Source organism: Microcaecilia unicolor, chromosome 2 (assembly GCF_901765095.1).
Source record: "Microcaecilia unicolor chromosome 2, aMicUni1.1, whole genome shotgun sequence".
In the NCBI taxonomy this organism is placed as follows: domain Eukaryota; kingdom Metazoa; phylum Chordata; class Amphibia; order Gymnophiona; family Siphonopidae; genus Microcaecilia; species Microcaecilia unicolor.
In genome coordinates this window covers 170,182,865-170,197,254 of record NC_044032.1, presented here as the reverse complement: position 1 = coordinate 170,197,254, position 14,390 = coordinate 170,182,865, and the positions used below count along the sequence as shown (strand labels likewise).

Below are 14,390 nucleotides of genomic sequence, written 5' to 3'. Positions count from 1 at the left end.
GACAGTCCGCCCAATTGTTTGTTTCTTTTGATCCCAACAAGAGGGGAGTGGCTGTAGGGAAACGCACCATATCCAATTGGCTAGCAGATTGCATTTCCTTCACTTACGCCCAGGCTGGGCTGGCTCTTGAGGGTCATGTCACGGCTCATAATGTTAGAGCCATGGCAGCGTCGGTAGCCCACTTGAAGTCAGCCACCATGGAGGAAATTTGCAAAGCTGCGACGTGGTCATCTGTCCACACATTCACATCTCATTACTGCCTGCAGCAGGATACCCGACGTGACAGTCGGTTCGGGCAGTCAGTTCTTCAGAACCTGTTTGGGCTTTAGGATCCAACTCCACCCCCCGAGGGCCCTGTTTGTTCTGTTCCAGGCTACACTCTCAGTTAGTTGGTAAATTTTTTAGGTCAATCTCAGTTATGTCCTCGCCGTTGCGAGGCCCAATTGACCAATGTTGTTGTTTTGAGTGAGCCTGGGGGCTAGGGATACCCCATCAGTGAGAACAAGCAGCCTGCTTGTCCTCGGAGAAAGCGAATGCTACATACCTGTAGAAGGTATTCTCCGAGGACAGCAGGCTGATTGTTCTCACAAACCCGCCCGCCTCCCCTTTGGAGTTGTGTCTTCCCTTGAAGTGTATTGTCTTGCTACATACTGGACTGGCCGGCTCGAGCCGGTTTCGGGCGGGAAGACGGCCGCGCATGCGCGGTGCGCGCGGGCGCGCGAGGGCTAGCAAAGGACTTTGCTAGTGAAGTTTCCGATTGGAGGGGCTGCCGTGGACGTCACCCATCAGTGAGAACAATCAGCCTGCTGTCCTCGGAGAATACCTTCTACAGGTATGTAGCATTCGCTATATGGTATACACTTCTTCTAATATTTTATATATCTATATTTATATATATGTGTATATATATATGTGAGTGTGTGTGTTTTGGTTTGTCTCAGTCTTTTTCTTAAGATTTATTTCCTTGCCAATGCAAAACTATGAAATATTAGAAATTAAAGACGACATGGCAAAACAAAAACATTGCAGTTTTAAAGTTAACATGAAACACTTTCACCTGCGGGCCACACAGGGTAGCCAGCATGTGAACATACTCATTGGAAAAGGATTTCAACCTATTTTCCACTTGCACATACAAGGAATCTATCATCACCAACACCTTTGCTGTCAATCTCTCCTGCTGCTGGAAGTCCTCTAACCTCACTTCCAGGATATTCACTACTGGATGACAGGTCTCAGGATGGCCTTTTCTTGAACTCAATTTTTCCATGATGTCATTGAAGGGCTTCAGAATTTCTATGACCTGAGTGATATTTGTCCAGTCATTAATCCATATAGGGATTTGTATAACTATCTTGGTCTCTCCAATGACCATTGATAAAGGCAGTAGTTAAGAAAATATCTAATTTATGGTAATTATCAGATGCAGCATACAGTATTTGGTAGGGATATGCATTTATTGTGATTTATTAAACGCCTTTATAAAAAGATTCACCCAAGGTTAATTTTCTTAACGGCATAACTGTATTAAAATGACCAAATAGAAGCATAAGTACAATCAATGAGGCATATTTTTTAAAAATGACAAATGAGGGCATTTTCAGTTGGTGTACATGTAAACAAATTGGATAGCTGAGGCCTCGGATTGAGCTGAACCTTCATTCTTGCAATTCATTTTTGGCAGAAAGCCACACCCAAGGGGAATGGAGATGGACGACAAACCAGAGCCACTTTGGGTCATGGAGAAAAGAAAGCACAGTGACTTCGCCAATCATGTTGAAACTTTTTTTGACATGTTGCCAAATCTATACCTGCCAGCTTTCCTCCAAATCCCATGGCTGATGCTCTCAATAACAGCTATCTAGAAAAGGAAGCAAAGCAACAGAAAGCACTGTTTTCGGTCATACATTCAGATAGCATGGACAGAGAAAAATGTGCTAGCCATGAGTCCAAAAATATGGAAAAAAAAAAGAGAGAGCTTCACAAGGCTAGCTTAAGACGCTCCCCAGAACCCTGAGTCACCCTAGGGGCAACAACGGGCAGGGGCAGAAGTTATACCCACTTGCTTCTGCCCCATGGCTGCTGCCTTCAAAATAATTTCACTTATATGGCAACTTGAAACACCCCACCACCACCACCCCCAGCAGTACTACCATGAGACTAATGGTAGGAATTGGGGCACCATTTAAGGCAGGAGTAAGTGGAGATCACTCTGGCCCTTTTACACTGGGATCCTTGGAGTGAGTTGGAATTCCAGGGGGATGTCAGGATGGATTTTTTTTTTTTTTTTTGGGGGGGGGGGCATAGAACCACTATTTGATATGGAATGGAGCTTACATTTTAGCCCCGCATCTGGGTTTGGGAGGTCACATCAGGTCTACTAGACCAAGAAGGATTTGAGGTCCCCATGAGGGAAGGGATTCCCGCGGTCCTCAGGTTCAGGCTGTAGGTAGGACCTTTTAAATTTTAAGTGTCATCACACAAAGGGGGCCATAAATATTTTTCACTGCTCAAAATACCTGGCTGAACCAGTATATGAAAATTATCATGTCAAATTACTACTACTACTACTTAACATTTCTAAAGCGCTACTAGGGTTACGCAGCGCTGTACAATTTAACATGGAAGGACAGTCCCTGCTCATGGAGCTTACAATCTAAAAGACAGGTGTATAATCTAAAGACAAGTATACAGTCAAAAGACAAGTGTAGAGTCAGTCTGATAGGGCATACTATATTTCACGAAAGGTTAGGTGCCAAAAGCAGCATTGAAGAGGTGAGTTTTAAGCAGAGATTTGAAGATGGGTAGGGAGGGGTCTTGGCGTAGGGGTTGAGGGAGATTGTTCCAGGCATAGGGTGAGGCAAGGCAGAATGAGCGGAGCCTGGAGTTGGCAGTGGTGGAGAAGGGAACTGAAAGGAGGAATTTGTCCTCTGAGCGGAGGTTACGGGCGGGAACATAGGGGGAGATGAGGGTAGAGAGGTAGTGAGGAGCTGCACACCAGGTGCATTTGTAGGTAAGGAGGAGAAGCTTGAATTGTATGCGGTATCTGATCGGAAGCCAGTGAAGTGACTTGAGGAGAGGGGTGATATGAGTAAATAGGTTCTGGCGGAATATAAGACGTGCGGCAGCGTTCTGAATGGATTGAAGGGGGGATAGCCGGTGGGAGGCCGGTGAGGAGTAAGTTGCAGTAGTCAAGGCGAGAGGTAATGAGAGCGTGGACGAGAGTTCATGTGGTGTGCTCAGATAGGAAAGGGCGAATTTTGCTGATGTTGAAGAGGAAGAAGCGACAGGTCTTGGCAGTCTGTTGGATATGCGCAGAGAAGGAGAGGGAGGAGTCGAAGATGACTCCGAGGTTGTGGGCAGATGGGACGGGGAGGATGAGGATGTTATCAACTGAGATAGAGAGTGGAGGAAGAGGAGAAGTGGGTTTAGGTGGAAAGACGAGGAGCTCGGTTTTGGACATGTTCAGCTTCAGGTGGTGGTTGGACATCCAGGTAGCGATGTCGGATAATCAGGCTGATACCTTGGCCTGGGTCTCCGCGGTGATGTCTGGAGTGGAGAGATATAGCTGGGTGTCGTCAGCATAAAGATGATACTGAAAATCATGAGTTGAGATCAGTGAGCCTAGGGAAGAGGTGTAGATTGAGAAGAGAAGGGGTCCAAGGACAGATCCCTGGGGAACTCCAACAGATAGTGGGATGGGAGTGGAGGAAGATCCATGAGATTGTACCCTGAAGGTGCAGTGGGAGAGATAAGAGGAGAACCAGGAGAGGACAGAGCCTTGGAACCCAAAAGAGGACAGTGTTGCAAGAAGTAGATCATGATTGACAGTGTCAAACGCAGCGGATAGATCGAGGAGGATGAGTATGGAATAGTGGCCTCTGGATTTGGTGAGGAGCAGGTCATTGCAGACTTTAGAGAGTGCTGTTTCTGTCGAGTGTAGAGGGCGAAAACCGGATTGAAGTGGATCGAGGATGGCATGAGAGGAGAGAAAACCGAGGCAGCGACTGTGAACGGCGCGCTCAAGTATTTTGGAGAGGAAGGGTAGGAGAGAGATGGGGCGGTAGTTGGAGGGGCAGTTAGGGTCAAGCGATGGTTACTGCCCTTATCATCTCTGTCCATCTCCCATATGCAGACAACCTAAGACCTTAAAACCAGCATAACTGCATGTTTCTCCACAGACCTGATGGAAAGGATAATTCTAGAAAGCTTGTCAAAGACAGATTGTTGCAGAAAGGCATCACCTATAGTCTAGTTGTTGACCCTTATTTCCACATACCAAATGGACTAACAAGCAGTCACAATTCTCTGCTAAATAACTGAGTGAAACCAGTGGCATCACGAAGGCAGCTGACACCCGGGGCGGGTCGCCGCTGCGCACCCCCCCCCCCCCGGGTGCAGCGCGACGCACCCTCCCCCCTCCGTAGCGCAACACCCCCCCCCCCCCCCCGCCTGCGAGAACATACCTGGAAGGCGGTGAGGGGCGGGTGGGAGGGCCAATCCGCCGAGTGCACGCCGCTGGGGGGGTGTCGGCGCCTCGCTGGTTCCTTGCTCTCTCTGCCCCGGAACAGGAAGTAACCTGTTCCGGGGCAGAGAGAGCAAGGAACCAGCGAGGCGCCGACACCCCCCAGCGGCGTGCACCCGGGGCGGACCGCCCCACCGCCCCCCCTTCCTACGCCACTGAGTGAAACATGTGCTATCTTGAAGAATCAGTAGAGTCATCCAAACATCCCAAGAAGTTGCATTACCGAGGGTAATGCCCCACTAGTCTGTTTAGTACTGTTTCCCCAACATCTGGATCTGCTTAGCTGGTTGTCCTGTGGGCAGGGAATCACTGTATGCAATCCTTTCTTTCCAAGCCTCATTTCCTCTCTTTGACATGTTATGGTAGACCATGATACTCCTACTGTGTGCTTGGCCTCCCTCTGCTGGTCAGAATCCCTTATTTCTCTTCACTAAAATGGCAATTAAAGAACTGCATAGACTATCCAGTCTGCTCAACAGTCACATTCTCTATGAATTCATGATTAAACCAATAATGTTTAACTCATTCAACTTTGTTCTATCTTCCCCCACTGAGTTGCACAGCACCTGCAGACATATCATATGATATGAAATATGGTGTAAACTATTCATATTTAATCCTGATCTGTAGTTTAACATTTTTGGGACACAGACGTCCACCTGTCACTGGCCTTGCTTGTGTCCCATATCTTACAATAGTCGTATTATGAGTTGTTAAAACCCCACCCTTGCCCATCTACAACATATTCAATAAAGAAAAAAAACTAGCTTTAAAACTATTACAACTCAAGCTTTTCCTTTCTATTTAGAGAACCTCTTTTCTTGACTGAGTAAATCGCTTTTCATATTAGCTTATTGTACATCACCCAGAGCATTTTTGAATAGCATCTAATAAGTTCAGCATAAGAAATAATTTTTGCTTTGTTTGAATGTGGGGTAATGGGGAAAAAACTGTTTAGAAATGCTGCATTTTCATCAATTTGGTACTTAATTTTTAAATTTTCATTAGTTCTTGATATACCGCCATCAATATTACCATCTGAGCAGTTTACAGTGATAATATAGAAACAGAAAAGTATGAAACAAGAGAAAATGTAGATTAGATTACTAGAAAAATAATGTGTCTTAGATCTCATCCAGGCCTGGACACTGCCTTCCCCACCTTACAAGTCATAACCAAAATTTGAGTTCCAAATGACTTTTTAAAGTAATAGAAGTAATTTATTCATCCTTTCTAAATCTAGGCTAAGTTGCACAGCAGATTTAATTACTTCACTAATTATTTCAGTCCCTAGATCATTTATAGTAAATATGTTAAAATGCACCAGTCCCAGCACAGACCCCTTGGAGAACCCCACTATCTACCAGGGGCATATCTGAGGTTCGGCAGTAGGGGGGGCAAGGGCTGAGTGAGGGGGCACATAATAGCCCCCCCCCCCACCGCCGTCAACCCTCCCCCGCCTACCGCCGGTGCCGTCACCTACCCCCACCGAGGTCCGCTTCCTCCTGCCGGTGCCTTTAAAAATATTACTTCAGCTGGCGGGGGACCCCAACCCCCGCCAGCCCAGCCGAGGTCTTGTTTTAAGTTCTTCTTCCTCGTGCTGTTGAAAGCTGCAGCTTCATCCCTTCCAGTTTCGGACGGAGTCTGACATTGCAGCACGTTGACGTCCTGCACGTACAACGTGCTGCGACATCAGACTCCGTCCGAAACTGGAAGGGATGCAGGCTGCAGCTTTCAACAGCACGAGGAAGAAGAACTTAAAACAAGACCTCGGCTGGGCTGGCGGGGGTTGGGGTCCCCCGCCAGCTGAAGTAATATTTTTAAAGGTATCGGCAGGAGGAAGCGAACCTCGGCGGAGGAGGGTTGACGGCAGTAGGGGGGTCCAGGGCACAGATACGCCCCTGCTATCTGCCCTTCTCCATTGAGAATACTGACCATTTAACTCTACTCTCTGTTTTCTATCTTTCAACCAGTTTTTAATCCACAACAGGACATTACCTCCTATCCCATGTCTATCTCGTTTCCTCAGGAGTCTTTCATGAGGTACTTTGTCAAATGCCTTTTGAAAATCCAGATACACAACATTGACTGGCTCACCTTTATCCACATGTTTATTCACCCTTTCAAAGAAAAGTAGTAGATTGGTGAGACAAGATTTCCCTTGACTAAATCCATGTTGGCTTGATCTCATTAATCCATGCTTATGTGTATGCTCTCTAATTTTGTTCTTTGTCATAGTCTCTACCATTTTACCTAGCACCGATGTCAGGCTTACTGGTCTAAAATTTTTTGGATCAACTCTGGAACCCTTTTTAAAAAATTGGCATTACATTGGCCACCCTCCAATCTTCCAGTACCATGCTTGATTTTAAAGGTAAATTACATATTACTAACAATAGTTCTGCAAGTTCATTTTTCAGTTCTGTCAGTACTCTGGGATGTATACCATCCAGTCTAGGTGATTTGCTAGTCTTCAGTTTGTCAAATTGCCCCATTATATCTTCCAGGTTTACAGAGAGTTGTTTGTTTCTGACTCATCGGCATTGAATACCATTTCTGGCACTGGTATCTCTTCCGCATTTTCCTCGGTGAAGACTGAAGCAAAGAATTCATTTAATCTGTCTATTATGGCCTTGTCTTCCCTGAGTGCCCCCTTTACCCATTGGTCTTCTAGAGGTTAACTGATTTTTTTACTGGCTGCTTACTTCTAATATACCTATAATGTTTTTACTATATGTTTTTGCCTCCAATGCAGTCTTCTTTTCAAAGTCTCTCTCTCTTTGCCTTCCTTCATCACTTTGCATTTGACTTGCCATTCCTGATGCTGTTTCCTATTATTTTCAGTTGGAACCTTCTTCCATTATCTGAAGGATTTTCTTTTAGCTGTAATAAGTTCTTTCACATTTTAATACATGGAATATATCTGGTCTGAGCTTCCAGGATGGCATTTTGGAATAGTCCACGCCTGATGTACATTTTTGACCTTGCAACTGCACCTCTTTTTTGTGTTTGTTTTTTTTATACCATTCTCCTAATTTTATCATAGACTTCTTTTTTGAAAGGTAAATGGATTGGATTTCCTGTGTGTACTTACTCCAGAGATTATATTAAATCTGATCATGTTATGATCACTGTTATCAAGCAGCGCCATCTCCATCAAGAACTAGGTCCGGAATTGTTCCCTGTCTTGTTGGTTCCTGAACCAGCTGCTCCATAAAGCAGACCTTGATTTCATCAAGGAATTTTACCACCCTGATGTTACATTTATTCAGTCAATACTGGAGTAATTGAAGTCACCCATTATCATTGCATTACCCAGTTTGTTAGCCTCCCTATTTTCTAATAACATTTCTACATCTGTCTGTTCATCCTGACCAGGTGGAGAGTAGTACACTCTTATCACTATACTTTTCCCCTTTACACATGGAATTTCTATCCATAGGAATTCCAATATGTACTTTGTGTCCTGCAGAATGTTTAGTCTATTCGATTCAATGCACTCCTTTAACATATAATGCTACCCCCTCCACCAATTTGAACCAGCCTGTCACTGTGATATAATTTCTACCCTGGTATGGCAGTGTCCAATAGGTTATCTTCCTTTCAACAGGTATCAGAGATGCTTATTATATCTCTCTTTTCATTTAGTGCAATATATTTTAACTCTCACATCTTATTTCTTAAGCTTCTGGCATTTGCATATAATGTTTGTTGTTCCTATTTACAACTTGCTCAGCAGTTGACAGTGATAATTTGCAGTCTTTAAAATCTATCTGCTCTTTATTTAAAGACACCTGGTTTACTATGGCCTCTATTTCAAACTCGCTATCGGGATGCCCTGTCTTCTCTGTTTTGCTGATATCTATTAAAGATACCTTTTTCCAAACTATGCCCTTTTGAGCAACTGTCACCCTTCTCCCAGATTCTGGTTTAAAAGCTGTTCTATCTCCTTTTTAAATGTTGATGCCAGCAGCCTATTTCCACACTGGTTAAGATGGAGTACATCTTTCCAGAATAGGCTCCCCGTTCCCTAGGTTGTTGCCAGTTCCTAACAAATCTAAAGCCCTTCTCCCTGCATCATCGTCTCTTCCACGTATTGAGACTCTGGAGCTCTGCCTGTCTCTTGGGTCCTATGCTTGGAACACTTCTGAAAATGCTAACCTAGAGGTTCTGGATTTGAGTTTTCTACCTAAGAGTCTAAATTTGACATCCAGAACCTCCCTTCCACATTTCCCTATGTCATTGGTACCCACATGTACCAAGACAGCAGGCTCCTCCCCAGCACTGTCTAAAATTTTATCACAAGAATATCACTTACCCACCTTCAAGAACTATGCTACATATAAGAGAATAATTTCAAAGCCATTCATCCAGGTAAAGCGGCTTGGCTGAAATTTTGTGACTCTGCCACACATTTTGAGAGGTATTACATTAGCAGAATAATGTCATGCTTTTATAAAATTTTCAGAATTACATATGCCATTTGGCCACCTCCACAAAAAGGTGCATAGGAAGCGGGGCAGTTGGAGCTAAATGTATAATTATGCTTGTTAATCTTCAGACAGGAATAACATGGCTGGTTTCCCTTTGAAAGTTGACTTCAATATTTTGCTAATAATAGAATGGGTGAAGTCACAGGGGGGCACATGAGAGAGAGAATGGGTGAAGGCTCAGGGGGGTATATGAGAGAGAGAAAGAGTGGGTGAAGACACAGAGGGTACATGAGAGAATGGATGAAGTCACAGGGGGCATATGAACCGAGCATGCTCGGGGAGTGCTGGCATTGGCAGCTGGAGGCACCCCACTGACTTCCTTGCTCGTGAAGCAGCATTAGGAAGAAGAGGGATGCTTTGGCAGTGGATTTCTTCTATGTGTTTCCATAAAAACCTGAATGATTTAAAAAAAAAAAAAAAAAAAAGAATGTTCTTGTCCGTCTAAAAGCTTCTCTGGCCTTCATTTATTTACAGGGAGAAGAAACTGAAAGCCAGAGCACAGGAGTTAGTGAGTGCCCTGGAAAGGCTCACAAAGAGCAGTGAAATCAGGCACCAGCAGTCAGCAGAGTTTGTCAATGACTTAAAGAGGGCAAACAGGTAAAATATTCTGTCTTCCAAATCCTCATTCACCTGCAGCAGCTTTTTCAGCATGGATTCTTAGACCTCGCTTGTTAATGTATACATCACTGTTTTAAGATAATTGATCAGCATTTAGAACATTTGCATGGTATGCTTGGACATTCATTAAATTATTGGAAGGAATGACGTCAACTTGGTTCTAAGCACACTTCACATATTTAATACATGAATTATAATATTTTCTTGAAATTCATTGATAACATTTTTTTTAATTTATCGATAATTAACATGATAAATGTGCATGAGAGAGATTTGTATACAATGGATATAGTGGGTAGTCAGATCTTTCTCATGTATGTTCATTAGGGTTATCCTGAAAACCTGGCCTGTATGCTGCTCTCAAGGATTGAACTTGGACAAGCCTGTTTTAGATTGACGTTTTTGATGGCCTTGTTGCTTTGTTATCCAACAGTAATCTGGTGGCAGCATATGAAAAAGCAAAGAAGAAACATCAGAACAAGCTGAAGAAGCTGGAGTCGCAAATGATGGCCATGGTGGAGAGGCATGAGACCCAAGTGAGAATGCTAAAGCAAAGGATAGCCTTGCTAGAAGAAGAGAATTCCAGACCTCACACCAATGAAACATCACTTTAAACTACCGAAAACAAAGCAAGACAGTCCCAGATCACGGTGGACTGATTCCTTGAACACATCTGAATCCTTCCGCAGGAAGAATACATTGACATCTTAGAGGGTTGGACAATATGTAAAAAATTTCTCTTTATTTTATCTTCTTCTGAGGATCAAGTCACATCTGGAGGTCAGCAGAGATCTTCAGAAAGTGATCATATGGTAACTGCCAGCAGGTATTGCACTGTTTCCGTACTGCTTGAAAGCAACATCTTTCTGCATCTATGTTTGTGTAATATATATATATATATATATATATATATATATATATATATATATTTTGCACATACATACATAGTACAAATAGAGTGTCTATGTATGAACGTGCACATTCTGGTTTGGTCTGGGTAGTAGTTGTACAACAAATCAATGTTGAACACCTCTTGTGAGCCGCATTACTTGTACTGGAACGGTGTTTCATATCCCAAGAAGTAGACACTACTGCCTGCTCGTCTCTGAGATTTTAAGACTACATGTTGTGACAAACTGTATGAACAGCATGATGGTCTGTGCCAAGATTTGGTAGAACATAAGAAAGTGTTGTTTCTTGTCAGCACATGGATGCACCTTGAGTTTTCTTTTCTTTGTAAAATACCTAAGACTTGTATGTTTTTATTAATTGTGGTCAACCTGCAGGCGCTGGTTGCGTGATGTATTACACTGCTGTACCATACCAGCATAACAGTGCTTTACAGCAGTTCTGCTGGTCCCAGAAGTATTCAGTACTTTTTTGGCCAAATGGGGCTATTACTTATGGGAAACATACCTCTGCAGTAATAATTTTTTACTACAGTACATTGATGGACAAATGTGGTATTTAGTACACTGTGAGCAGAATGCGCTCGGAAATTGTTTTGGGGTTTTTGTTTTGTGCAGAATGTGCTTGAAAATATTTTTTTGTCCCTGGAGGCTGTCATAAAAGTATATTAATAGCCTATTTTTTTAATTTGTTACTTTTGTAAGATGAACAGGCACTCTGACTTCTAGCTTTGTATATTGTACAAAATCCACTGTCCAGTAGGATTACAAGCTTCCTGTCTGCTGTGCTGGAGGGCGTGTGACTTCTGAAGGCCAGTGTGTGCTGTCTAGGGCTTAGGAAGAGCTCATCACCTCCACACAGCTTCCTGGTGCTGTCCTTAAAAGGACCGGTTCATTACCCAGATGTGGCACTCATATGGTGGCTACAGTAGGAAAGGATTTAATATTGATATTAGCTGATTAGACTGGTTATAGAGATCTTGATATTTCATAAAGATTTTTTTTTATTATTCTGCTGAAGTTTGTAGCATAAGTTAAGTCTTATGTTCTGCTGTTGCTGCTGTCTGAAGGCTAAGGGCATGTAAAAAATCTTTGGATCTATCCTTTCAAAAAAAAAAAAAAAAGCAATAAAGTAAAAAAAAAAGGGATTTATAAGTGATGTTAAGATTATTTTGAAATTGAGCAATAGGTGACACTTCTTTACTTTTCATTTTCCCTGGTTTCTGTGAGCTTCTGAGTACCTGTAGTTCCAGTACAATTTTATTTTCCATTTTTAGGGATGGTGTATGGTCTCGTGCCCAGTGCACTAAACTAGGGGTCAGTTCACATTATAGGTTAGCATCAAATAACGCTACGTCGTTTTAGGAAAGTTTTCATAGTAACATAGTAAAAGACAGCAGATAAAGACCAATATGACAGGGTTATATCTACAACTCTGTGCAGGTTACCTCCTTTTTGTCTTTAGGGCTGTAACAGTCACCAGGTCTACCCGTATATCTTTTTTTTTTTTCTTTAAAGTGCATCAAAGTTATTTAAGTTTTACTGTTAGTGAAAATGCTCTACTTTTATTCCATTTTCATGTCACATAGTAAATCTCTGTGTTTATCCCATGCTTTTTCAAATTCTGTCACTGTTTTCAACTCCACCACTTCAACATTCCAGCTGTCCACCACCCTCTCCATGAAAAAGTATCTCCTGATATTGCTTTTATGTTCAGTCTGTTTATTTGTATTTGCAAAAGCAGAGAGTACGCAGAATTGAAACATTCTGCATTGCACAAATAACAGACAATATCTGTAATAGAATTAACAACAGTACCTAAAGAGCAATGCAGTCTGCTTTTTAATATACCTGTAGACTGCTTCTGGAGACTAGTTTTTCATTTTCTCCCCCACTAACCCCTTTCTTTCCTGACCACACTCCTCCCTATTCTCTCTGAGCTGCCAGTAATGTCAGAACAACTCAGCCTTAGCCTTTGATTCTTAAACCCTCTAGACACAGACTTGCTCTTTTAGATTCCCACCCCAGGTCTTAACCAGTTTAATGCATCATTTCTAGCTCTAGGGGAACGTGTTTGAATGTAATAGCCCCAAATCTCCAAGAATATGTGCTTTTGGTTGGATTTCCCCCAAGACCCAGATCTTGTCAGTAAGCAAGCAATTGTGCAGCACTGCATACTAGTGCCAAGAAGGGGGCATCTGATATTATCCACGCCCTCAGAATAACTTGTTTCCCTATCAGCCATGCATGTTTTATCCAACTACATTGACCCACTGAGCATTGGGTTCCATGAGATCTTCACAAGGAAGAACCTCCATGGGTGTCGGAGCAAAAACCTGTCCCAGCACCTGAGCCCCAAATTGCATGCACCTCTCTCCAAAACCCCTTTACCTTTAGACAACCCCAGAGCATATGTCCTAGGGTCGCCCAGCCTTCTCCACTCTTCAAGTGTTGAGGTGTGCAAGTTATTCCAATTTTATGTTTCAACAATTTTTATTGATGAAGCAATAAAATGAACAATCACCATCTTCAATATATGAAAAAAACATTAGTGACAGAGTTCTCCGGATGCAGACAAGGTAATGGTTACATCATCAAATGTTTGGAACAATAACCCCCTCCCCCCCTACCTAAACCTAGAACCCAACTCTCCCCTGTAATATTTTGGTACAGTGCATTGTATTGATGATCTTCCATTATAATATTCACAATTAACTTTGTGACTGTTACCACCATATCCAATTAAACCTTATACAAACCAACATTGAAACCCAACCTCCACTGTATGTGAACTTAGCGCAAAGCCTCCATTCACCCCTTACCCAAACATATCAGAACTTTACCACTACGCCATGGTCTTCTGGAGCCTTGACTCTGATAGCCCCCCGAGACCAGTCAGCAGTTATTCCAATTTTAAAGCCCTCACTGGTGAATATAAGCTCTCTTCATTACATGAAATTGTTTCCCACAAAGAAGCATTACAAACAGAGCTGTCCTCAATTGGGCCACTCTCATGCATCCCATATGTCCCATTTGAAAAAATTCTTTTAGCTGACAGTAAAAATCACTAGTCAGGTGCATCAAGTCCAGACCTCTTACATAGTCTCATATGCCCCCCCACCCCCACCCCCACCCCCATTCCATGGTTCCTTCTTGCCTGCCAAAGGAAATTTGACTTTCCTACCTTTCCATAAAAAATTGTCTAATTTATCTCTTTTTTTTTTTTTTTTTTTAAATTGTTGTCCACCATTCTAAAAGGCAACAACTGCAGGATACATAACCATTTAGGAAAGAAGACAACTTTGAATAGTGCTACTCTCCTACTCAAGGAGAGAGATCCCTGTGTCTAGAAGGATCTCGCCTCTGAGGGAGACCCTGAATATTCCTAACATAAAGAGCATATAGATTCAAGTACAGGTTTATACCCAAGTATTGAAAATGTCCATCCTCCTACTGGAATGGAAAGGTACCGTCCCACTGTTGCCACATAATTTTCTGCATTGGCAAGGCCACAAATTTATTTAGCGTTAACTTAAGGCCCAAAAATACCCAAATTGCTCAAATTTGCATATGAATTCTAAGAGGGGGTTATTGTGGACTGGTGATGTGGGCCATAAAGGCTGGCACCTTAAATTCTTCCTTACCAGCTTCACCCTCCTTATCCAGGGTCAGAATGAATAACATGGGAGAAAATGGATACCCCTTTCGGGTTCCCACTATAGGGCAAACTGCTCCTTACTAACCACCATTGACCAAAGCCTCCCATTAGGGTCAGAAGTTGTCCCATGGCCCTCACAAACATCCCATCCAGACTGAACTCTCACAAGGTCAGAAACATAAACCTCC

The 14,390-nt window shown here is 42.9% G+C and overlaps 1 protein-coding gene across 3 annotated transcripts in view; it reads left to right on the top strand.

The window, feature by feature from the left end:
- The window catches only part of MCC (MCC regulator of WNT signaling pathway), a 571,489-nt gene extending 558,953 nt beyond the window's left edge, over positions 1–12,536 (top strand). For all 3 annotated transcript variants that reach the window (XM_030193493.1, XM_030193491.1, XM_030193492.1), the window contains 2 exons: positions 9,493–9,615; positions 10,070–12,536. In XM_030193493.1, coding sequence (XP_030049353.1) covers positions 9,493–9,615; positions 10,070–10,250 — 304 coding nt within the window. In that variant the 3' untranslated portion in view covers positions 10,251–12,536. The remainder of the gene's footprint in view (positions 1–9,492; positions 9,616–10,069) is intronic.
- The last annotated feature ends 1,854 nt before the right edge of the window (positions 12,537–14,390 follow it).